The 26,534-nt window shown below is 42.3% G+C and overlaps 1 protein-coding gene across 1 annotated transcript in view; it reads left to right on the plus strand.

Annotated features, from left to right (window-relative positions):
* Positions 1-18,439: 18,439 nt before the first annotated feature.
* The window catches only part of ANTXR1 (ANTXR cell adhesion molecule 1), a gene marked incomplete at its 3' end in the record, with an annotated part of 240,981 nt that continues 232,886 nt past the window's right edge, over positions 18,440-26,534 (plus strand). Inside the window, exon 1 of the mRNA XM_082851989.1 lies at positions 18,440-18,710. Coding sequence (XP_082708115.1) covers positions 18,559-18,710 — 152 coding nt within the window. The 5' untranslated portion in view covers positions 18,440-18,558. The remainder of the gene's footprint in view (positions 18,711-26,534) is intronic.

The raw sequence follows: 26,534 nt of genomic DNA on the forward strand, positions 1-26,534 counted from the left end.
AATGACTTCAGTGTGGGCCCCATACACGCAATTAATTTTGACAACTAATATTCTCCTACAGTTCTCTTCAAATCTTTTACTTTGCTTGTTATGTGTTACCTGTGAAGAGTAAGGAGAGAGCCCCAAAACCGAGGCTTAGAATGTTTGAGATGTCCCAGCTGGGCACAAGGTTTTAGTCCAAAGTTAGCTGGGTCTTCTACTTAAAAGGATTCTCTAGTTAGGGGACCACTGAAGCAATTGACACCCATTTTCTTATCATGCCTTACTTGGTTGGAACGAGTGTGGAAGCCCACCACACTCTGTATGCCCTTTACTCTTGAAAACCCTGAAGCTACTGGCAGTCAAGTTTTGCTCATGGAAACTGCCCTCCGCTCCACCCTCTGCCATTCCGATTGCAGCAGTATTTGCACCTCTAACCAGAGGTGGCCTCAGTACTGGGAATGTCCACTCTGCCAAATGCTTTCTTTCCCAGGCTTTGGTGGCGCTGCTGAAGTTAGCCTGGGCACTGGCCCCTTCCCTGCCTGGAATGGCAGTTCTCATTTCAACTCTGTCGTTGAAATGTCTTTCCCAGGCCATCCGAGTGAAATGGAAATAGGGTTTTGGCGGCAGTCAGCTGCTCTGGGGCCGAGTCATTTGTACGTTGGAGATTTGAGTGCGTCTAAGGGCCCCTCAACCCCCCTTCACTTCCAGCCCTTTGTGGGGACTTTGCCCTTTGTCCCATTAGTGAGCTGTGCCCACAGTGTTTTCTTTCCCTTTCTTGAATCATGAGCTGCTTGGCACTTCCCTCAGTCTGGTGCTTTATCACAGTGTAGGTAACAAAAACTTGCCAGCTTCTGGCCTTTTCATGGCATCCTTCCATCTTTTCTACTGCTAAAACAAATTTTTACTCTATTTTGTGTTATTAGTTCAGGTCAAAAGGAATATGGAAGAGATGGGAGTTGATATATAGACTTTAAATGCCACCTTGGACCAGGGGCTGGAGAGGAAGCTGAGTTAATGTCAGACACCACCAGGACCTTGTCAAGGGGCTTTGAGGGTCTAGCAAGTGGCTGAAGGGACTAGCACCTGTGACATGCCTGTGGTGACTGGAGCTGAGGGATGGGAGAGACGATTGTTAAGCTGCTGATGTCTCTGTAGGTCTTGCCTGGCTTCAGGGGACAGTGGCCATACCAGCATTGACCTGGACAGACTGAAGCCACATAATGAGAGAGGCAGCCCTCACATGCGTTTTTTTACAAATGCAAAAATAAGAAAATTGAAAATCATCTTTCCGGGTTGATATGTATTAACAATATGCATTAACAACTTTTATTCCAGAAAGATGTGGATTTGTTCATCTATCACCTGTTTGATGAAGGTGTGTTTTTCTCCATCCAGGCTCTCATTTGGCCCCTTGGTGTGAGGTAGTTAGGGCAGGCAGCGTGATGCCCATGTGGAAACCGAGCCTTAGCAAGGTGAAGGATTCAATCAGAACCACATAGCTAGTAAATGCTGAAGGACCAGGACTGGGTCTCCAGTTTGGATGTGAGTTCAGTTTTTTCTCTTGCACATTTATTCACATAATATCATTCACTGAAAAAGCAAGCATGGGATATGGAAGAGAGAGCATTAATCTGCATAAATATCAAAAGCTCAGTCTTAGATGAATGCCAAGTCCTCTGTTTGTTCTCATTGTGAAGGGTATCAAATGGTAGAGCTTTGGGGTACAGAGTCCCAGTATCCTTCATACAAGCACGCACATACACATACACACACACACACACACACACACACACACACACACACATGTGCGTGGTACAGAGTTCATCTCTCTAAGACCAACATCCTCCCAGGGCCTTGTGAGCCCTTTAGGTAAACACACAAGGCAGTCAAATCAACAATGCTGTTTTTCATGCTTGAGCTCTGTAGATGGGCCCTCCCTCCACGGTTGTTCATCTCTTCAGTGGAAATTGCTAAGTAAACAGTGAAACTAGGCACAGCAACACCCAACTCCAAACTCACACACACCCCAAGATCAAAATTCTCAGCAATCTCTAAGAACTTGATGGGGAAGCAACACAGGGAGGAGCTTTCCCACTTAGATCCTTAGAAACTAGCTTCCTCCAACTCCCTACCTCATGCCCATCACGGCAGTGCAGGAACTTGGTCACACTTGTCTTAACCCATCTCCTATAATACCAATGTAGCAAAGGGTGTGGGGTGCTGGATTGAGCAGAGCTCAATTCAAAAACTGGTCCTTAAGTAAGTTAATTAACTCCTCAGGGACCCAAGAAAAAAAAAACATGGGGTTAATAATGCCTACTGTAATAGTCAACTATTGCAAACAACCATGGAATGTCAGTAATATTCAATAATAAGCATTTCTTTTTCACCCATCTGTGTCCAGCTAGCTAGGGTGTCCTAGGTTGGGCCTGGCTGAACATCTCTGCTTCAAGTTATTAATCTAGCTGGCTCTGATCTGCTCCACGTGTCTCATTCTGGACACCTGGTGGAAGAGGCAGCACCACCCTGGGAGAAACGTTTCTCATGGTGAGGGCAAAAGTGCCACAGGACATGGCCAACCAACCATATAAGCACATTGCAAACCCCTGTTTGCATCACAACTCCTGTCACCCTGTGGACCAAAGTAAGTCATGTGGCCAAGCTAAAAGTCAAGGAGGTACAGGAAAGGAATCTCCTTTTATACTTCCCATGTGAGAGGCTTTAAAAAGTGACATGGCAAAGAGCATGGACCAAGGGAACAGTGAAGAATTGGAGCTGAAAAAATCAATCTGTCACCTCCTTCACAGGGTTGTTGAAAAGATTAAATGTAATAGTGCATGCAGAGGTGTTGATGCAGAATGTTGATGCATTTACTAACTATTTGTTTCACTTTATCACATATATTCCAGGCCCACCACTGTCATGCCATAGCTGAAATCTACCCAGGCTGTGATAGATTCCTGAAACATGGCCTCTATCAACTCCTTACCTCACTGTATAAGTATGTTTTCCCTGGCCACTGTATAAGCATGTTTTCCCTGGCATCAAAAAGTACAGTCTAATTCTCTTCCTTCAGATCTAAGTTGGCCTTAGTGACTTCCCTTGACCAACAGAGAGACGCAGAAGGGACACTGTGAGACTGCCGAGGACCAGACATAAGAAGGGTCCCTTGGAATGCTCATTCTTAGGCCACTTCTTTTGGGAACTGATTCACCAAGCTCTAAGAAGGCCAAGTCACATGAGGAGGACACACATATATGTTTCGGTTAAAAACTCCACCTGAGCTCCCAGATGACAGCCAGCACCAACCACCAGCCATGTGAGCAGGCCATCTTGGACTGACCCTTTGGATCACTGCAGCCCCTAACTGATATCTTGTTGCAACCATATGAGAGACCCCACATGAGAGGTGCCCAGCTGAGCTCCAGTCGACCCACAGAACCATGAGTAATAATAATAAATTATCATTTTAAGTCATGTCATTTTGGGGTGATTTATTTTGTAGCAATAGACAACCAGAATGCAAACCAATGTTTACATCTCCACCGGCCACTGAAACCAGGCAGGACCCTGGTGGACAGAGAATCTGCCACTCTACAGACTCCCCTCTCACCCTCGGACTCATCACATCTCGCGGTGTTGGTCCTGATTCCCCTTCCCAGTACTGTCAAAGCCCTTTGACAAAGGTTTTAGCATCTTCTCAGCTCCCTCTCCAGCCAGGTGGGGAGGGAGTCCACAGTGTGGCAGCAACTTGAGGAGAAGTGGACCCACTGAGTTAAGATGTCCTGGGGCTGAGAGGGGATGGCTGTCCGAGTTCCAAAGGCACATACATGTCCCCACCTCTCCTCCTTTAGGAAGAGCCAGGCTCAGATGGACTGTATTGACTCTTAGGCTTTCCACTAGTAGACAATCTTTGTCTTTGACCCCAAACATACTTAATGACACATTCAAGAGGCTCGCTGAGAAACTGATTTCCCAGAATCCTGCACTGACCTCCCCTATTTCACAAGGTTCAAGGTACACAGGCCAATAGGCACACTTACGCAGCTGGACAGAGTGTCTGACAGCACTGACAAGACCCTGGTGGCATGACAAGACCCTTCAGAGCATGGCAGGTGTCCACAGGAATCCATAAACATTGTTGGATGCAATCATAGCACTTCAATTTAAGTGGTTCTTCCTTGTTTGCTTGCGTTGCACATCTGCTCTGCAGAAGTAATTTTACAGTAAAGAAAGCGGCAGCCCTGCATTTGAATTCTAGCATCCTTGGCCCTTATGTAATTCTAAAGAAGAAGCCTTATCATCCACTCACCAAAACATGATACAGTCGTTTAAGTGACCTAATACATTTAGAAAGATTGCAAAATGATGAACAAAAAGGAATGCCCTGGCAGTAGAACAAAGAAATGTCAAAGTTAAGTACTTTGTTATGCCAAACACTATGTTACGAATGGAATCCAGAAAACAGTTCCCAGGCACTCTAGCAGTGGAAGACAGTTGCACAAAAAGGTTATCATGTTTACATTTAATCTTTCCAAACTTCTTCAACCCCTCATCTTCTCAATTACACACTTGTCAACATCCTTCCCACTGTCTCGAAGGGTCACAGGGTGAGAAACCCAAAGGCAAATAAGTACAGGCCGGTATCTCAGCTCCACGGAGTACAGGTACACAGATGATTAAAGAAAATTATTTGACCTCCTCAAGCCTCAGGTTTTCATTCATGAAATGAGGACTATGATATCGAAATCACAGTTGTTGTATTCAATGAAATGCAGCATCCGTGACCCCCTAGTATTATTCCCGCTGTATAGTATGTTCCTTTCCTTGGCCAGTGCTTACCTCTCCCTCTATGCTCTGAATCCCTGCTTCCAGCCTCCTCACACCAGCACCATCCCCTCTCTCCTTCCCTCCTCCTCCTCTCCCCCCACCCCACCCCTATCTTTGATCTTTCACATTGTTGGTCTCTATAGTTCTTCGGTCCCTTCCCCATCATGGATACCGACTTAAACATCTCCCAACTTAAAAAAAATCATACATAAGCAAACACAAATACTTCTTCCAACCTTGTCCATTTCTTTCCTATTTCCAACTCCCTCATCCCAAATATTGCCTTCTTTACAGCCCCTGTTTTACACACACTCTATCTATTGTTCTCCTTCAATGTATTCTGTTTATTTCTGACACTATTTCATTTGTAAAATTACTTCTGAGTCCTTACCCACACGAATATCTTTAATAGTCGCCATCATAACCTCCATATATTCTGCATTTTTCATGTGAAAATGCACCATGAACATGTTGCATTACATGTACATGTTTGCATTACATCATGTTTTACAGTCTTCCTGTGTTTTACTTTTAATGGCCATATAATGTACCGTTTTATTAATGACCCAAAACTTTAAAAATCATTCTCCTAATGTTAGGCGTTATTTCGTCTTTTAATTATAACTGTGTGTATGTTTGTATGTGTGTGTATATAGAAACCATATATGTACATAGTTATACAGTATCATGTATACATATGATATGTGTGTATCATGTATATGATTTTTGGTGCTGCCTTCAAAGTTTATAAATTAATCTGTGCTTACTTTTCAACTAAAGTTATTTTTTTAACTTTATTTTATAAATATCTCCATGTATTTTTATCTAGTCCATGTGATTGTCACTTTTTCTTTTTTTTGCCGTACGCGGGCCTCTCACTGTTGTGGCCTCTCCCGTTGTGGAGCACAGGCTCCGGACGTGCAGGCTCAGCGGCCATGGCTCATGGGCCCAGCCGCTCCACGGCATGTGGGATCTTCCCGGACCGGGGAACGAACCCATGTCCCCTGCATCAGCAGGCAGACTCTCAACCACTGCACCACCAGGGAAGCCCTGATTGTCACTTTTAAAGACAACATGACATTCCATTGTGCTAATAGCCCAATAGAATGAAACAAACTTAGCAGAATTCCTTAGCAGAATCTTTAGCCACTATGGAGAACAGATGGAGGTTCCTTAAAAAAACTAAAAGTAGAACTACCATACGACCCAGCAATCCCACTACTGGGCATATACCCGGAGAAAACCATAATTCAAAAACAGTCATATACTACAATGTTCATTGCAGCTCTATTTACAATAGCCAAGACATGGAAGCAACCTAAGTGTCCAACAACAGATGAATAGATAAAGAAGATGTGGCACATATATACAATGGAATATTACTCAGCCATAAAAAGAAACGAAATTGAGTTATTTGTAGTGAGGTGGATGGACCTAGAGTCTGTCATACAGAGTGAAGTAAGTCAGAAAGAGAAAAACAAATACCATGTGCTAACACATATATACGGAATCTAAAAAACAAACAAACAAAAATGGTCATGAAGAACCTAGGGGCAAGACGGGAAAAAGACACAGACCTACTAGAGAATGGACTTGAGGATATGGGGAGGGGGAAGGGTAAGATGGGACAAAATGAGTGGCATGGACATATATACACTACCAAACGTAAAATAGATAGCTAGTGAGAAGCAGCTGCATAGCACAGGGAGATCAGCTCAGTGCTTTGTGACCACCTAGAGGGGTGGGATAGGGAGGGTGGGAGGGAGGGAGATGCAAGAGGGAAGAGTTATGGGGATATATGTGTATGTATAACTGATTCACTTTGTTATAAAGCAGAAACTAACACACCATTGTAAAGCAGTTATACTCCAATAAAGATGTTAAAAAAAAAGAATACATGTACAATAAGCCTGTTTATTAGGATTTGAACCACAATAAATTTTCAAAGACTTATGTTTAAAAAAAAAAAAGAATCTTTAGCAAAATCTGAAGCCTCCCATTTTTTAAAATATTATAAATTTTTACTCAAAATAATAAAGTCACATAGTTTAAAAGTCGAATTGTCTTAAATTCTTATAATAAAATGTTCCCATTTCCTGCCCCACCATTCTCCACAGCTCTCAGTCCCCATTCCTTTTCAACCATTTTAGGTAATTTTTCTGGCATTTACACATGGCCATATTTCTAAATGATATACACAGACTAATATATTTTAATTCATTAACCTCAGATATTATCTACTGACTTTCTATTTTAGGGGGGAGATTTAGCTCTCCTGTGTCAATCACATCATAGTAGCTATCAATTTCTCTTTTCTTCATCAGAAGTATTCTTTTAGGAGACATTCATTCTCCTTCTATCTGGACTGGCTGCCCTCTAGGCCATCTGCATACCTGTCATTGTTACCAAACCTAACTTGTGTCCACTCACCCACATGCCTTAAAGCCTATCTACTGACACTTGGTTGTGGTGAAGGAAATTGCAGCATTTATTGCAGGACACCAAGCAAGGAGTACAGGCAGCTAATGCTCAAAAGTCCCAAGTGCCCAATGACTTTCTGGGCAGGGTTTCAAAAGACAGGGTGAGGGAAAGTGTTGCGGGGTGCATGATCAGCTCAGGGACATTCTTCCAATTGGTTGGTGGTGCGGTAATTGGGAATCAACATCATCAACCTTCTAGTTCCAACCAGTCTGGGGTCTATGTGCTAGCAATGAGCATGCACTTAACTTCTTCCACCTGGTGGGGGTTTCAGTATCTGCAAAGCAGTGCAAAGGATATGGCTTGTAATATTATCTATAGCACTTGAAGCGGAACTAAAAGCCCTTGAATTTATTTAATGGCTAAACTATTATTATTTTGTATTGCTTGACTGTTTTCCTTTGTTTCTACATTTTCTCACTTCTCTGATTAAATTTAGTCTTTGGAACTCAGCAAAGGCCTAGGAAGCTAAAGTTTTTCTACAAACAAGAGGCATGTGGAGGACATGGAGGGGGGTCTGTCCTGGGAAGGCCCCATAGGGTCCTGCTTGGTTACATCCTCTGGGACATCCCTTTGCTGTCATCCTAAGAATTCTCTTTGCCTTTATGCTGAGCTGATGCCTTAGTTAGGGTTCTCAAGAGAAACTGAACTTATACAATGTATAGAAAGAGAGGCCAAGGGAGAGAGATTTATTTTAGGGAATTGGATTATGCAATAGAGGTGCTTGACAAATCTGAAATCTGTAGAGCAGGCCAACAGGCTGGAGACCCAGAAAAGAGCTGATCTTGCAGTATTGAGTCCCAAGGTATTCTGGAGGAAGCATGCCTTCTTCTGAGGACCTCAATCTTTTCTTTTAATACTTTCAACTGATTAAATGAGGCTTACTCACATTATGAAAGTTAATCTGCTTTGCTCAAAGTCTACTGATCTAAATGTTACTCATATCTTAAAAAATACCTTCACAGAAACATCTATACTGGTGTTTGACCAAAAAACTAACCACCATAGCCTAGCCAAGTTGACACATAAAATTAACCATCACAGTTGGTGTCCCTTTTGCTTTGGTATTATGTCTTTCTTTTTGGGATTACTCCTTCATTTTGGTGGAACTCCTCCAGTACCATCTTGAGAAATATGCATGGCAGATAAATTTCTCGAGATCATGAATGTCTGAATATGTCTCTTCTATCCCGACATTTCATTGACAGTTTGGCTGTGTACAGAATTCTGGGTTTTCCTTCAGAAGTTCATAGGCTCCATTATCTACTGGATTCAAATTTTGCTGTTGAGGAATCCAAGGCCATTCTGATAACTGTTAATCTATATATGACCTGGTTTTTCTTTCTAGAGTCCTATGAAACTCCTCTCTGTTCTAAATTTTCTGATGTTTAATAATGAGTTTGGGGTAGGTCTATTTTTAACCCTTGTTTTGGAGACTCAGAGGGTCCTTTCAAACTAGAAACATATGTCCTTCATTCTAGGAAATGTTCTTTGTGATGATTTCTTCCCTTTATTTTCTCTGCTCTCACATTCTGTAATTCCATTATTCAGATGGTGGACCTCCTGTACTTGTCCACTATTTAGCATATGTGTTCTACTCATCTTTTTCTGCTTATGGTCTTTTTTCCTCCACTTCCTGAAAAAAAAAAGTATTCATACTTATTTTCCATTTATTCTGTTGAGCTTTTTAATTTTTACTTTTGTGTTTTAATTTCTAAGAGTTCTTTTTTTCTCTCTGAATGTTCCTTTTTTTCTAGCACCATTTTTATTAAGCTCCTTTCATAAAGATCAACAAAGAACTAGTTACTAAATCTAATGAAGAGTATTTAGTTCTTGTCTTCTTACCCTCTCATCACACTCAGGACTATTCCCTCCTAGAAAGGTCTTATTTTCATTTTGGTTCTTCTTTCTTTGTCAAGCTCTGTAAAAATCATGATGATCCATTCTTAACCCTCATCATTACTACTCTCTTCACTTAGCCCAGAGTGGTATATAAGCATACTCATAGCTTCAGCTTCTAAACTCATGACTCCCAAAGCTCTTCATCCCAGTTATCATTCCTGAATGTAAAATTTGTATAAATTTCTCTTCTGCGTTCTAATTTTCCAGTTAAATATGAAGCAGCAGTATGAATTAAGAGTAAAGGAGGGTATATTGGAAATTTTGAAGAAAAGGTATAAACAGACATCTTAGAGAGGAATAAAGTAATCCAACTAAAAATACATAGTAGGATCACCCATACATATCTGAACTACAGCAGTAAAAAAGACTAGAAAGTGTACTTCTTGTTGTTTTAATTTTACGTCAGGAGAACATGATTAATAGGGAACTACCCATATGTGGAAAAAGCATTCCAAAAATGTTACTATATATGCATAGAGTTTGCTGGATTTGAATGTTTTTCTTTCCTATTTTTCTCTTTCCCACAGTCCCTGAATTGACTGCATGATTAAGAAGTATGTTCCCATTACTTACTAAGTTTATGATAAACTCCCTCCACACTCCAGTTTTATGGTTTCTGTTTTTTGACATAAGATTCTAAAAGCCTTCTTGTCTATTACCTGAGGGTTTCCCTCTACCTTTGAGCAAATCTTATTTCTAGAGGACAGTGTTCTGGGCATGGGTCTTTATTTCTTCCCTGTTGGCTGTTAGAGTTACAGTTCCAATGGGTTTTTTCCTCCATTTCAACCTAAGATGAAAATTCCCCTATGCTATTGGGGTTCTTAGTCTTCTTTATGTGTTTATTGACTGACTCCACTATTTTTTTGAATTAAATTCACACTTTAATGCCTAAATTTATAGCTATGATTAAGATTTCATGGAAAGTCGGTCCTCAACCTTCAAGGAGAAATATGATGGAGAGGAAAACAAAACCTGGTAGTACCATCCACACCTTGAGCTCTACCTATTCTCAGAGAAGTCTGCTGTAGCTTCAGGAATCAATGCCTATTCTAGGGGACATAGAGGCCTTCTCACTATTAGTGACATATGATTTCCCCACTGTTACTTTGGCTAGAGTAAGAGCAAATGCTTTTTGAATTTCCAGAATGAGCCTGCTTCTTAGACATCCATCTTGGACACATATTCACTTGAGCCTGAAAACCTATGCCAGACAGCTGCTCCAGCTCTGACTTCTGCCCAAGCAGCTCCCTAAGGAGTCAATGACTGGAGGCAAACTCATCAGGTGAATGCATACCTCATTATCAGCTACAGCTCTGCTCCCAAGCCCTTCTGTGCTCTAGTGATCCATGACAAGGATCCTAGCAATTCCATTGTCTCAGACTGGAGACAGCTTAAGTAGTCCAGATCTTGGTTTCTTTGCCATGGGCTTCTTCATCATCACTTCTGGGTCTTCTTAGGGAAGCGGTATCTCATTACTAGTAGAAAGAGACATTTGTCATGTCTTAACTCATTCACATCCTAGAATAAGTCATCCCGAAGGGTTGTGGTCCAATAATGTATCACTGAGGATTCCATTATGTCAGACCTACTTCTCCTCGGAATTGTCATGGTGGAGGGGAAAAGACAAGTTGAGTTTCCTCTAGAAGGTAGGTTAACTGCACTGTTAGACCTATTTACGCATTTGTGTCTCCAAGCTAAACTCTGCAAGGTCCATGTTGTATTCATCCTTCTATCATCAATGTAAGCACAGGGCCTGCCTTATAGCAGATATCCAAAAACTATTTTTGAAAGAATGAGTGAGTTACTAAGAAGAAATAATAAAGGTTGTTTTCTATGGATTATTAGATCTTAAAAAAAACAGTATCAGAAAGAAGCATCACTGACTATAACCATTTACTCAGACGTTTCTTTAGAGTTTCGCTCTCTAGCATTCTTGGCTAGCAGAAACAGCATTGGTGTCGATAGATTATTCATAGCCCCAAAGCATGTTTTCCATTTGTTTTCTGTATGCTCCCTAGGAAACCATCAACTCCCAGTAGATCTTGAATGGGCTAGAATCTTTATCTTTGCATTTTTCAAAACTGATAATGCGAATGCCCGTGGAACAGAAACAGCTTTGTTTCACTGGTGGTAGAAAAATCAAACACTCTGAAAGTGGTTCTTCTAAATTTATTCTTCCCATCTCTAGAAGAAATTCACATGCAATTTCCCAGAATCTCCCAATAACAAGAAAAGTCAAAATCTACTATGTGCTTCTAGAGGGCCACACGTGGCATTATGTCATTGAAACCACACGACACCCCAAGGCGGTAAGTAATATTAACCCTATTTTGCAGAAGGGAAGCTGTACTATGGGTAGGTCATTTAAGTAGTGCAGTCACCCTTTTAGTAATGGCAGAGCTGTGCTTTGCCCCAGATAGCCTGTTGTGCAATTACACTATTAATTAGTGTGTGTCCTGCCTAGTGCTCAGTTTAATGGCATTACCATTAATTCTACCTATTTCAATAGATCTCATTAAAGAAGAAAGAGCTATAGGGCATAGATGGAAAAGAAATTGGTCACTGTAAGGCTGTAATAAACTATGTGTGTCCCTGAAACCCCTACATCCATTTCTAATATTTTACAGATATATGTATCTTGAAAAAGTGCCATTGGTTATTCCAGAGTGGTTAACGTCTTTGCCCCCACCTTCACATTTCCCCTTCCACACAGCTTCACCCACACACATGTGATGCACATGAACTTTGAAAACAATTGCTCTTTGGGGCTTGGGACTTGGATAGTGGTCATTAGCAAAAAGTGTCGAAGGAGTTATAGGCTTGACAGGTCTAAGTAGATTTCTTGTGGCATCTTCAGTTGTAAACTTGTCCGGGGTCTCTGAGTAAGACCTTGATCTTAAATATCCTTAAATATGCCAAGGCTGAGCAGAACTGGGTAGAAAAAGGCTGTATTGGTCTTGTATTTACCTTTGTGATGACCTTGAGTTGTCTGATAAATCTTATATTAGGCATTTGTAAACTCTGGTCTTGTTAGTAACCTAGACTCCCGTACTGGTCCATTTCGTTCCTCTCTTGGGTTCTGGGTTGGATTGGCCTTGTCTCTGCTCTAGATGAAATAAATGTTTTGTTTGCAAGACTTCGAGTCTTGTGAGGATCTGGGATGGATTTTTTTTTTTACAGTATGCTGGTATGAATTATGGATTATTCTCTTGGTTGAGTCCTTGTAGGAATGTGTCCTCATAAGGCTTGCTGTATTTGGCTTTGAGATTTGGCTAGACTCTGGTTGGATTAGGCTAAAGGGGATTGGTGATCAAACTTCAGGCTGGGCTTGGGTCTGGTTTAGGATAAACTGGGATGGTCTGTGGGCTTAGCTGAGGTGGGTTGGGAACTATATTACTCAGGATCTATCTCTGGGCTGACACTGACAGAAGTATGAAATTGGCTCATTTTTTTTCATGGCTCTGGATTAATCAGAGCTGGGTTAGGACTGTGTTGAATAAGTTCTATCTCTGCATTTGGGTGGCTGTAAACAGGGCTTTGAGATGGGTTTGGGACTGCCATAAATTGAGTCAAGGGATATATTGAAGTGAACTGATTTTCAAGCTAGACTGTGATGGGCTTTGGTAAGGTTATCAGTGGAATGCTGGGTTTAACAAGGCTTTGACTGTTTCTGAGCTGAGGTTGTTGATGACTTGTCTTATGGAATGCCATCAAAGTATTTTGCTATAGACTATGGTTCTGCCACTGGACTTGAAGTTATTACTGGTGCCTTTTCTTTTCTTACAACCAAAAGCCATCATTCAGCTGATTTAGATTCTTTAGAAATGTTGTTATCCTGAACAGTAAATTGCTTCTGGGAATGCTCTCTTGACTTTTTGCAAATGGTGATCCCATGGAGGACAAGCATGAAGGAAATCTCATAACAGTTAAAAGAGACTAATTTTTACTGAAGGATGTTTTGCCTTAGAAGGCTATGGGGTGTCAACAAAGCCCAAGGACCAGTGGGACCTCCCAGACCTCAGCAAACATTGAACCTATTTGATTGACACAAAATTTGGTCGAGAGTGTCAGATCTGTCCATATTGTGGACAAATTTTGCTAAAGAAAAAATTTGCCAAATTTTCTTGAGTAGTCTCTGTTATCTGGAACATCTTCCAAAATCTTTGCCAGGAAACTGGACAAATGGTCCTTTGGTGCCCAGTGGGATTCTTAGAAGATTAGATGGCAATGTGGTCAGGATAGCAAACTTTGTTTTCGAGAGCTTGACAAAAGGGGCTCAGTCAAATGTGTTGGAGAGTGGGGGACAAATAAGGGAGAGTGAGTCACTGGAGGCTGGTAGACAGGAAGGTCATATTTAACAATTTCTGTCTCAAAGAACGAAGACTGGCAAATTCAGTAGAAAAGTGATTCGAGTGCAGGGCTAAAGCCTTAAGATGGTCAGTGTAGTAAGGCAAACTCTCCAATTTTTTGGAAGGCAGCGAACTTAAAATTCTTGGTATTCTTAAATATCTTAGGATCCTTCTTTGTGTCATAAAACATGCGAACATTCACAAGTTAACCCCCTATCCCTCTCTCTTCTTGAAATAGAAGTTTCCCCTTCCTAGCAACCCAGTGCAGTCTAATGTCCCCATGCACTGCTCCACCGGCATGCTCCTTGTTGATAAGATGACACGTGTCAAGTCAGTGGGGTTTTCTCAGGGCTTATGCTCTCAGCTTCCACAGAATGTAGCACTGTTGATGCTTCTTCATTCAAGAAGCTCTTCTCTGTTTGACTTCCAGATTATCACTCAGACACATCCACGTGCATGGTTAATTTGCCCTCGTGTTTCTTCAACCCCAGAAATGTCTATCCGTAGCCCAGGCATCATTTATAGTGTTCTTCCACTGACTTGAGTTTGAGAGGCAGAGGACTTCCTTCCAAACCCCATATGGCTTTCTCTAGGGAACTTGGGAAGGCCAGTCAATCTCCTCCAGGAAACAGGAGTCCTTGGAAGAGATTAGAATCCTGGACAACCTCAGTCCAATCAGAGCACTGAGCATTCCCTCGAGATGATGACAACCTTGGCATAAAGGAATATTGATACTTGAACATCTCTGAGCTGTGAATTTAATCTGGGACATGCTAACAGGAACCCATTGGATACTCTTCCCAAGTTCTCCTCCAACCTCAAGTGACTGATCCACCTCTCCATTTCCCTACATGCACTAATTAATAAGTCTGTTACATCCTCACAACCAAAGGAAAATATTGCCAATTTGAAGAACCTGAACATGTCTCCTCTTGTGGACCTGCTGAGCCACCATAGTGGTATCATACCAGGCACTTCATTTATCCTGTTATAGACTCTGGACACCTTTGCTCTACTTCAACATTCTCTGAGAATAATCATATCAAGTTCACTTCATGGGCATATTTGGAGGACATCTCTCCATAGTGAGTGAGGCTGGCACAAAACCCTCTAATTGGAAGGTGCACCTGGAATGGATTTCTCTGGGCTAGAGAGAGAGTGAGAGAGAAGGGTAGAGTCACTTTTAAGATCTAGAAATGGTCAACATGTATTAACAGACCTGTATCTAGAATATTGAAAGAAAGGCAGAGACAACTTGGTCATTCAAGCATCTGAATCCCTCTAACTACCTTTCTGTCTTCTAAAGCATCATCTTTGTCCCAGGGGAGAAGCTTCCACTCTCTCCCCTTTTCCATAACTTTGTTTCATACTGAATTTCCTTCCTCCCTGAGAATTCCCTCACCTATCTTTAATAATGGTGTCTGTAACTTTGAAGAGTTCTATCAGGACTCTTCTGATCCCCTGCCAGACTAACTTTCTAAACTATAAACGTCTAAATACATTACCCTGTCAACCAAACTCGAAAGGACCAAAGAGGTCCCTAGAGCATAAGGATGAGAGAAGACATTCATAAACTTCCCCCAAATCCCTTTCCAGTTCAAGCCCTTTCCTATTCTTTGCCAATCCTGTCACCCACAAATGTTCTCTCCATTATGTTTTTCTTTTTCTTTCCTTTTTCTTTTAAAGATTTTTTGATGTGGACCATTTTTAAAGTCTTTATTGATTTTGTTACAATACTGCCTCTGTTTTATGTTTTGTTTTTTTGGCCACAAGGCAAATGGGATCTTAGCTCCCTGACCAGGGATCAAACCAGCACCCCCTGCACTGAAAGGCAAAGTCCCAACCACTGGACTGCCAGGGAAGTCCCTTCGTTATGTTTTTCTATCTTGTATTCCTTTCCTCTCCTAATCAGTTTCCCCTGGATTTTCTGCTTTCATCTACCCACTTAATTTCTATAGATTTTCCTCACCTTCATTCTCATTATAGAGTTGCAGTGAGACCAGGATGGGTTTTCAATCCTTTGGGGAGGGAAAGGGTATGAGAAAAGAAGACTTGGACAAGTTAGAGTATTTTAATCTCCCCCAAATTATTTTTTTCTGAGAGTAGTTATTAGTAGGTATTTTTTAAAAAGAACAGTTTCCTGGTCAAGTAAGCCTGGGAAATATGGTTAGACATTTTTCTCACCTAAAGATAGCCTGAAAATTTTAACATGGTAATGGGCATTTATTAGTTGACTATTATTGCATAACAAGCTGCCCTCAAAATTAGAGGCTTAAAACACAAATACACATTCATTCTCTCATAATTTCTGTGGGACAGGAATCTGGGATTGACTTGGCTGAGTGGTTCTGGCTTGGAGTTTCTCATATGGTTGCAGTCAAGATGTTGACCAGGACTGCTGTCATCTGAAGGTTTGACTGGGGCTGGAGGATCCACCTCCAAGAAGGGCCACTCACATGGCGGGCAGATTGATGCTGGCTTTCAGCAGGGGATCTCAGTTTCCTACTACATGGGCTCCTCCATAGGGCTGCTTGAGCAACCTCATGACATGGCATTGGGCTCCCCAGAGAAAGTGGTCCAAGAGAGCAAGGAGGAAACTACAATATCTTTCTTTTCTTTATTGAAATATAGTTGATTTATAATGTTGTAATTGTTTTAGGTTTACAGCAAAGTCATTCATATCTATCTATCATCTATCTATTCTTTCTCAGATTCTTTCCCATTATAGCTTATTACAAGATATTGAATATAGTTCCCTGTGCTATAATAGGACCTTGTTGTTTACCTATTTTGTATATAGTAGTGTGTATATGTTAATCACAAACTCCTAATTTATCCCCCCCACCCCGAAACACACTTTCCCCTTTGGTACCCATAATTTTGTTTCCTATGTCTGTGAGTCTGTTTCTGTTTTGTAAATAAGTTCATTTGTATTTTTTTAGATTCCACATATATATTTTAGATTCCACATATGATATTTGTCTTTCTCTGACTTACCTCATTTAGTATGATAATCTCTAAGTCTATCCATGTTGCTGCAAATGACATTATTTCATTATTTTTTATGGCTCAGTGATAGTCCATTGTACACATCTTCTTTATCCATTCATCTGTCGATGGACTTTGAGGTTGCTTCCATGTCTTGGCTATTGTAAATAGTGCTGTTATGTACATTGGGGTCATACAGCTCAATATCAGAAAAACAAACAACCCAATCAAAAAACAGGCAGAAGACCTAAATAGACATTTCTCCAAAGAAGACGTACAGCTGGCCAACAGGCAAATGAAAAAAATGCTCAACATCACTAACTATTAAAGAAATGCAAATCAAAACTACAATGAGGTATCACCTCACACTGGTCAGAATGGCCATGATTAAAAAGCTTACATATAATAAATGCTGGAGAGGGTGTGGAGAAAAGGAAACCCTCCTACACTGTTGGTGGGAATGTAAATTGGTGTAGCCACTATGGAGAACAGTATGGAGGTTCCTTAAAAAACTAAAAATAAAGTTACCATATGATCCAGCAATCCCACTCCTGAGAATACATCTGGAGAAAATTCTAATTCAAAAAGATAAATGCCAGTATCTTTTATGACCTAGTCTCAGAAGTCGCACACCATCATTTCCGCAGTATCTTATTAATTACACACAGATCAGTCTCATTCAGTGTGGGAGGGGAGGTGTGAACACCAGGAGATGAGGAATATTAGGGATCATTTGGAAGGCAAGCTGGTGCGATGCATTATGTATCTCCAAAACTTAGAGACTCTCAAGCAGAGGGGAAGATGAGCGTCTGGAGAAATAATCCTGAAACATGGAGCAAGAGTGTGTATTGAGGATTCCCAGAATGGAAGACGTATGAAGCTAAAACTGAGTTCTGGCTGGGAACGGGGGCCCAGAGCCCACCCTAAAGAGGATCCCTCACTGCAGAAACGCTCGCACAGGGCTTCCCTGCCAGTCCCAAACTTCTTGGAAGGTTCACCCTCTTGTAAGCTGTTTACTTCCTCTGTCCTAAACCAAAGATTGGGTGAAAAAAAGTCAAAGTTCACAGGCTGAAAAGAACTTATCACAGAATCTCTAAACTCTGGAGATGAAGACAATCGCTAGAGCATACTCAGCTGTTCCAGGCAGGAACAGCCTTCTGTGTGGGACTGTTTTTGCTTTCAGCCACATGACCGCATCCCAACAGTCTCTTTTATGATCTGCGCTAAGTGTATAGTAAGGTCACTTGGATGATTCAGATCACAAAGGCCCGTTCTTCTCCGCTCATTTGCCCAGTGTCTTGTTTGCAAAGGTCCCAGCCTGGGGTCGGAGCCATAGCGCTTGGAGTAAGTTCTCATCAAACGTTTACAGTGACCTTATTAGCGGACGTAGGACAGGAAAGGAAAGGGCAAGGATAAAAAGGCTAGCGAGTGAGAAAGAAGTGGAAATGGGGAAGAGGTAATGCAGAACGAAAGGGAAGATGCGTGAGAAAACGGAAGGAATAAGAAAACGGGCACACCCACGCTCCCTTGAACGCGGAAGAGTGCTTTGCCGTCCTTGGCCACAAGGTGGCACCCTTTGAACTTTCTTCCCGCATCAAAATAAAGGGGGGTGGGTAGAGAGGAGGGAGAAAAGGCAAAGCACTCCCCCAATCAAGAACAATTTGAAAACCCACCCCATAATATTTAAAATCTGGGACAAAGAACCATCAGCACGGAACTGCTTCAATTGCAAAACCTCAGCGCTGCCTCCGGAGCGGCCTGCCGGCCCGAGTCAAAAACAACCCCTTTAAAAAAGCGGACTACAGCGTTGGGATTCTTGAAACCTGAAACCTAGAAACAGAATCTTAGCGGAAACCAGAAGGAAAACCTTGAACTCCTCCAGACAATTGCTTCCGGGGAGTTTCGGGAGAGCGAGGGGGAATAAAAGGCCCGAGAGGAGAGCCCCTCGGATGGCGCGCCCTTGAGGGTCCTGGCGAGTTCGAGGAGCGTGGGAAGGAGAGGACCCTACCCTCTCCCTGGGCTGCAGGTCATGGCCACCGTGGAGCAGAAAGCCCTGGGCATTGGCTTCAAGTGTCTCTCTTTGGCCACTTTTGTGCTTATCTGCGCCGGGCAAGGGGGACGCAGGGAGGAAGGGGGTCCAGCCTGCTACGGGGGATTTGACCTGTACTTCATTTTGGACAAGTAAGTGCCCTGAGTTTTCCACCCTAGTTTAAGCTGGTGATGCTTTCTCCCCGGGCTAGGCTCCTTGGCAGTGTGGCTTTGGGACAGGCACGCATCTCCAGGGACCAAGAGGGGCCGCGGGAGGCGGCGGTGCGCCCAGCGCTGCGCCTTTGTGGACGGGGCGCGCCTCCCCCTCCCTCGCCGCTGCCCGAGCCGGCGGGGCAGGCGTCGCTGCTTGTTCTCGGGACAAATTCTTTCCTGCCTTGCTTTCTCTTGACCGAGGCGCGTGAGTCTGAGGATGGGAGTGTAAGGATACTGTTGACCTACTACGTTTCCGTGAACCCTTTCCATTTGCTTTAGAAACCTTGGTGGGAAAAGCTTGCTTACGAGAGGCAGAACTTTCAGGCACGTGTAAAGTAAGAGGCGTGGGCTTTTAAAAGTCAATCGTCTCTTGTTTAAAAACTGTCCTACATATTGCTTTATCTTTGTTCCTAATGATAGAATGTAGGCTGACTGGGAAGTTAGTGAAAATACAAGGCGGATTTCTCCACCGCGGCACCATTGAGTTTGAGGCTGCGGAGTTCTTTGTCGTGGGGACGTCCTGTGCCTTGCAGGGTGTTGAGCATCCCTGGCCTCTGCCCACTAGATGCCGGTACTACCCCCCTCCAGAATCTCCCCTGCACCCCTGCCCCCCATCCCGCGCTGCCTCCACCGTCGCTCCACCGTGACAAGCAAAAATGTCTCTAGAAGTTGCCAAAAGTCCCCTGCGGGTATATTCCTCCTCCCTCTCGGCTTGAGAAACCCTGATGTAGGCGAATTCAAGTTCTTGGCGATTTGACTCGTGGGCTACCAGGGTGGTGGAGGAGCCCTGGTTTCCTTGCGAAAATGGATGGGGCTTCAGGACTGCTCAAGGGAGAGCTGAACTCTGACCAATCGCCCTTAGATTTGCCAAGCCACAGTCATTCAAGGAAGTTTCATGCTATCTGCTAAAAAGCAGCTTTAACAATAAAAAGCCCCTCAGAGGAGATCCGTGCTAACACTGGTGTGCTCCCCACTGCCAGGACGGGCGCTTGCTGTTACAGTGGTGGGGAGATTAATTTCACAGACTGGAAAGTATTTGCGAGTTGGAAAAAAGAGTCCTGCAAAATAAGCTGGCCAGCTAGACACCAAATGTGCTTTGCAGTTGCCCCTGGAGTTTGAATTTTTCCGTAAAGGCTGTTTTGAACTCCAGATTCTTTGGATGAAAAGGGAGATCTCTTTCTTGGAGATTTATGAGAAGGCGGATACTGAAAATACACTTCCATGCTAAGAAATGGAATGTCTTTCGTTACTTCTAGAGCCTGGGAGCACCAGCTCACAGATTCAGAGACTGTGTCTGAAAACAGTCAGTGATGCCTATCATTGTTCTTTTTAAAAAAAAAGAAAAAGAAAAAAGAAAAAGAAAAGAAAGCCAGTTCAGAAGAACATAGAGGCAGGTTTGAAAAAAAAGACAGAATCACCATGTCTCTGAATGGAGTAACTCCACACTGTAGAGATAGCAACTCTTCCCAAATTAATTTGTAAAATGAATTAAACTTTAAAATCAGAGTTCTGAAACAACTTATTTTGGTGGTGAGAGGAATTTAGCAAAATGATTCTAGGTTTATCTTAGAGGGGAAAAAAAAAACAGGTAATAAGAGCTAAAACATTTTGGGAAAAGAATAATGAAGAAATACTTATACCTCCAAATATTAAAATGTATTGTGAGGCAAATTAATTAAAGAACAGGATGGTAAAGGCCAAAGAATAGGTATACATAATAGAAAATCTAGAAATAGATCCAAGGACATGTACTTCCATTTAGTGGAAGTTCAAATTAGTGGAGAACGAATTCATTATTTTTAAAAATGATTTTTGAACAAATGGTTGGTAACACGGGAAAAGAAAAAGGTTAGATTTATACTTTACCCCACACACAAAAATAAATTCCAAGAGGTTTGAAAATTTAAATGTTAAACATTTCATTTTAAAAAGGAAGTGTTGAAAGAATTAGAAGAAAATGTAGATGAGAATTACTGTCATCTTAGATTTAGAGCTTTAAAAACAGAGTAGAAACAATAAAGAAAACTACAAAAAGATTTAAATATATTAAAATCTTACACGTCTATAAACGAAAAATGCCATAAATAAAAGATAACAAGTTACAAAAACTTTTGCAACATAAATTCACCTCTGTAGAGTAACCTTAATATATAATAAGCAGTTTTAAAAAGATCATCCCAATAGAAAACAGGCTTACTATATAAATAATTCACACAAAAAAATGAAAGTCAATAAACAAAAAAGTTCAACTTCCCTAGTAATCAAATAAATGGAAAACTCAAACAAGATGTAATTTTTATTAAGTTGGCAGAGATTTTTAAAGAATTATAATATTCAGTATTGTCCAACTTGTGGGAGGGAGGGCCATTGTCATATCTTACTAACGAAAATATAAATTTGTTTGGTCTTTCTAGACTTGTGCTGTCCAGTAGAACTTTCTGTGTTGATGGAATGTTCTCTATCTGTGCTTTCCAGTATGGTAGCCACTAGTCCTATGTGGCTATTGACGCCTGAATTGTTCCTAGTGGGACTGAAGAAAGGAACTTTCTATTTTATTTAAGTTTAATTAATTTAAATTTAAATCGCCACATGTGGCTACTGTATTGGATAGCACAGACAAGAAGATAATTTGGCAACCTGTATCAAAGGAAAAATCCAAGATAGTCAGAAAGAGGTGCCTATGCGTATGTTCATGGCAGTGCTGTTTGTGATGATAAAGCTGAAAATTACCTAAATGTCTAACAACAGAGGATTTAATAAGATATGATACACACATGATATTGAGTACACATGTTATGCATGCTTGTAAGATATTTTTATTATTTATTTATTTATTTATTTATTTATTTATTTATTTTGCGGTACGCGGGCCTCCCACTGTTGTGGCCTCTCCCGTTGCGGAGCACAGGCTCCGGACGCGCAGGCTCAGCGGCCATGGCTCACGGGCCCAGCCGCTCCGCGGCATGTGGGATCTTCCCGGACGGGGGCACGAACCCGCGTCCCCTGCATCGGCAGGCGGAGTCTCAACCACTGCGCCACCAGGGAAGCCCTGTAAGATATTTTTAGGAGAAATACTTAATGCTTATAATATACTCTTAGGTGAAAATACAGTTACCAGACATTATACACTGTGATTCTGCCTTTCTAAAAATATAAACACGCACATGTATATGTCTCTATTTACCCAATATGTAATAGTATTTGTCTGTAGAAAGCAGGATTTTTAAATTCTTTTTTTACACTTTTCTGAATCTTCACATTTTTCTGCAAAGAACATATATTACTTTTATATTCAACCAAAATAAGTTATCCTGAGTTTTTAAAATGTATTTATTTATTCATTTATTTAATTTTTGGCTGCATTGGGTCTTTGCTGCTGCATGCGGGTTTTCTCTAGTCGCTGAGAGCAGGGGCTACTCTTGGTTGCGGTGGGCAGGCTTCTCATTGCGGAGGCTTCTCTTGTTGCGGAGCGTTGGCTTCTAGGTGCACGGGCTTCAGTAGTTGTGGCACATGGGCTTCAGTAGTTGTGGCTCTCAGAGCTCTAGAGTGCAGGCTCAGTAGTTGTGGCGCACGGGCTTAGTTGCTCCACGGCATGTGGGATCTTCCTGGACCAGGGCTCGAACCCATGTCCCCTGCATTGGCAGGTGGGTTCTTAACCACTGCACCACCAGGGAAGTCCTGTCCTGAGCTTTTAAAAACTCACTTCAAGTGTGAGGAGGCTGTCTAACCAGCCTGCTGAGCTCCAAGCCCCTCATGATGATAGAGGATGCTGCCTCTTTCATGTTTAATCCTGGAGTACATTTCTAAATGCACCATAGGATCCTTGGCAATATGTTGGGGACCCAAAAATGTTCCAGGAAAAAAATGGTGGGGAGACCTTTACATGGAGGTGGACTCCTCTGACTTCCTTTGGTTGTCCCTATTGCTTGAAGAGAGGGACATTTTTGTGCTGAATGAGAAACTTGCTAGAGCTTGGTGTGATAAGCGTGTGTACCTCCAGCTTGCCATCTCGAGTCAGGCTAATTTATGGGATTGTGGAGCCCAGAGCTGGCGGATGGACCAAAAGGCAGTGATAGCAAACAGTCCCCTGGCTGGTCCCTAAAGACATGGTCTTCCGTCCTAGAAAGAATCTCCCCAAACAGTGCTGTCCAGCACCCAACTGTCGCAGCGTGCAAAGGGAAAGAATTCTGGTGCGTTTTTTCCTTGGGCTTCTAAGATCCTCTGGCCGTCAACACACTGTCTACAGGCTGAAACCAACGGCTCACAAGGCACTGAATTCACCATTCTTCTCCCAACCCCTCAACTCCCTTTTTTCCCAGCGAATGGTTCTCTTCTTTTCTGTGACATTAAATCTCAGCTTATTTCAGCTTTAAGCAGGATGTGTCTCTGGCCTGGAAGAAACCCAGATTATACATTTAATGGAACGTCATGTTTTCTCAACCAGAAGCAAAGACTTCATAATGATAACCTAGACTACCACAGCAACACAATAGGGCATTATTAGTGGCTTTGGCGACGGGGCTGGCGGACTGGGCTTCACAAGGCTTTATATGATGGAATTTCATGTTCATTCGAGCATGCTTTTCTGGTTACAGTCAGGAAAAGTAGACTGCTGGGAATTCAATCAGGGATTTGAAAAGTCAGATTTAGAAGGGCTCTGTCCAGAGGAAAACAGTCAAGGAGCAGCTGGCCTTCTTAAGTCTTCCAGGGGGTCCTCTAAGATTAATGCACCCAGTTGACCAACCGCCAGACATGAATGTACCTTTCCCCTCTTGCAAGGCTCTTCTGTTATTACACTAGATATTTATGTATCACACATTGGTCTATTTTATGGAGAGCTATTAGTCACCTAAATGGAAAAAGTGGATTCTCCATCGTGAGTCTGGGGAAGTGCTGGCTGTATTCATGTGTGCCCTACGGACTTCAAAAATAGAATGGTGGGATGGGGCAGGAGTGGAGGAGATGGTGTGCTGGAGGATGGCAGTAAGCCCTGAATAGTTGATTTCTAGGACTTCCCAAAGCCACAGCCTGTCACCCAATAAATCCTTCCATCTGCAGAGGCCCTCTGCAGGCTCACCGTGTGTTGCTTCCCCATTAGACCCCCCCAGCTCCTTCCTCCATGACTTCCTTTTTGTTCAAGACCAATTTTCTCCTTCTCTTTTCCCCATACAAGGGGACCCTGTCTTGCCATTCACCCAGATCCACAATTGGATGGTCACATGTGGTGATGATCTGTAGGGCCATTCCGATGTGTTATACTCCAGGGACATGGTCATTAAACAGATTTTTATAACGTTAGACTGGGAACCTCACCACCTTCTGGGTTCCCAAATATTAACTTTCAAAAGAAATCTTTAGAGTCGAAACTAAAGTCTCCCAGCACTTAACGCCATCTCACAAATGTCCCAAAGACAACCTTGCTTGGTCGCTAGGGCAAGTGCTACTGTCTCTAATTTACAGATGAGAAAACTGTTCAATCTTTGTCAACCCACCGGATTAAGTGACCTGCGGAAGGACCTAGGATTAGATAATGACAGAGCTGGGACGATGTCTGCCGCTGACTCTCAGCCCAGCTCTTTCCACTCATCACTGCCCTGGGCAGTTGGGTCATAATGAGAAACACATGGCAATACGCCTGGGTAGATTCCAGGAATTAAAAACCCCTGCATCAGAGTTTCAGGAAATGATGGTATATAAGACGGTCAAGGTTACTTAATTGAGGAGCTACTTCTCTGCTGTTAAATCGGCTGTAGTTGATTGAAAGTATCAGGGACTCTGACCCTATGCAGCCCACAGAGATGCTTCAGAGGTCTGGGGCTTAACTGATGGATAGGACTCTGAGGACATCTGATTATAATGCACTGAAAGATCCAATGAATTAATAATTTGTTCAAATTGAGTCTGATGGAAAAGGGAAATTCATCTCTGTAGATGTGTTAAAACACAAAGACGTAGCTTTTTCAGAAATGCTTTGGAAGAAGTCTTCCAGTAACAAAAATGTAAACTTGACTCTCAGTAAGGAAAACAGAGTCCATTAGAAGGTACCTTGAAAATGCTACAATAATAATTCTAAGAGGCATCAGGGAAAAAAAGTTTTTCAGGAGCCAGGAATGTCTTTTTTTTTTTTTTTTTTTGTATTGAGATGAACTCTATGGCTGGTTTTCAGTGTTCCTACGACTAAGTTCCAGATTTGGAGAGGACTTATCAGGTCAGGTAATAGTTAGTAGAACTGCCTGCAAATTGGAAGGTTTGGCTTCTGGTTCAAAATAAAAATAAATAAGACAAAACTCTTTTTTTGTTTTGTGTTTCTGTCTGAGTCAGCCAAGTAATTCTAGTTTCCTTAGCTGTGGAGACCTGGTAAGTGTTAAGCTGAGAATAGAATCCTGGAGTGCTGGAGGAAGGCACCTGTCCTAAAATAACCTGCCACTATCTTCAATGCTGAAGGACTCCCAGTGGTCCAGGAACAAACTCTGCCACCCCTTAGCGAGACTTGGCTGTCACATAAGTGCAAGTAGGATTTGCTTTATGCTAATTTAGAACGTGTGTCTAATTTTTGATGTGTGGCCAAGAGCCTAGATTTCACCTCTCCCAGTGATTACTGGGCAACAAAAGACAAAGTGGGTACTTGGATATTTCCTAACATGTTTCCCAGACATGCCAGGTTTGTATTGAAAATAGTAACTAGATTTCTTCCATTTGGAAGAGCTGAGTCTTTCATTCATTTGGCGTAAATATGTTCTCAATTCCGGTCACAAGTGTGTGCTCCATTAAAAGCATAGATGACAATGCCTATTGCAAACAATGTCCTATTCTGGGTGCTGTAAGGAATGGAGGAGAAGCAGGAAGCCATCCCAGACTATTTGCTTTTTATGTAGAAAGACATTAGAAGGACTCCAGGCAGTCAAAGCTAAAGGCTCCAGTGAGGATTTGGGACAGGCGGGCAGGTAAAGTCAATTTTAGATCAATAAGGAGAAGAAATAATAAGGTTTTCTGAGCCCTTGCCATGCACTGCATAAGCACTTTGCCTGTATGATCCCAGTTAGTTATCTCCTTCGCAACCACGTAAGGCCAGCACAGTCATGATCACCGTTTGACACGTGAGGAAACAGGTTTAACAAGGTTAGCCAATGTCAGTGTAAGTGGTGAACTCAGCTTCAAACCCAGGCCTCTCTGACTCATGATCTATGCGCAAGATGAAAAGAATCTAAACATGTAAGAGAACGTTGAATCAATCAGGGTAGGTTAGGTTATGCCGTGGTAACAAACAATTCCCCAAGTGTCAGTGACACAAAACGACAAAGGTATAAACCTTTGTAATCTCTGCCTCTGCTCCACGTCTGGTGAGGGTCAACAGGGGCTCTACTCAGGGTAGTTATCTGAGGGCTAGGCTGGTGGAGATTCCTTAACACCAGCTTCCACCATCACGGCTGCAAAGGAAGGAAACGCTGGAGAGTCTCCAGCTGGAGCACTGCCAATAAATTAATAGCTTGTTCAGATTGGATCTGATGGAAAAGGGAAATTCAACTCTGCAGAGTTGTGAAATGACATGTATCCTTCCACTCACAAGCCATCAGTCAGAACTGGTCACGTGGCTTCGCCCTAAAGAGGGTGAAAAAACATCATCCTGGGACTTCTCTGGTGGCGCAGTGGTAAAGAATCCGCCTGCCAATGCAGGGGACACTGGTTCAATCCCTAGTCCAGGAATATCCCACATGCCGCAGAGCAACTAAGTCCATGTGCCACAACTAATGAGCCTGCGCTCTA

This window comes from Leucopleurus acutus (assembly GCF_964270905.1).
Source record: "Leucopleurus acutus genome assembly, chromosome: 12".
Classification (NCBI taxonomy): Eukaryota; Metazoa; Chordata; class Mammalia; order Artiodactyla; family Delphinidae; genus Leucopleurus; species Leucopleurus acutus.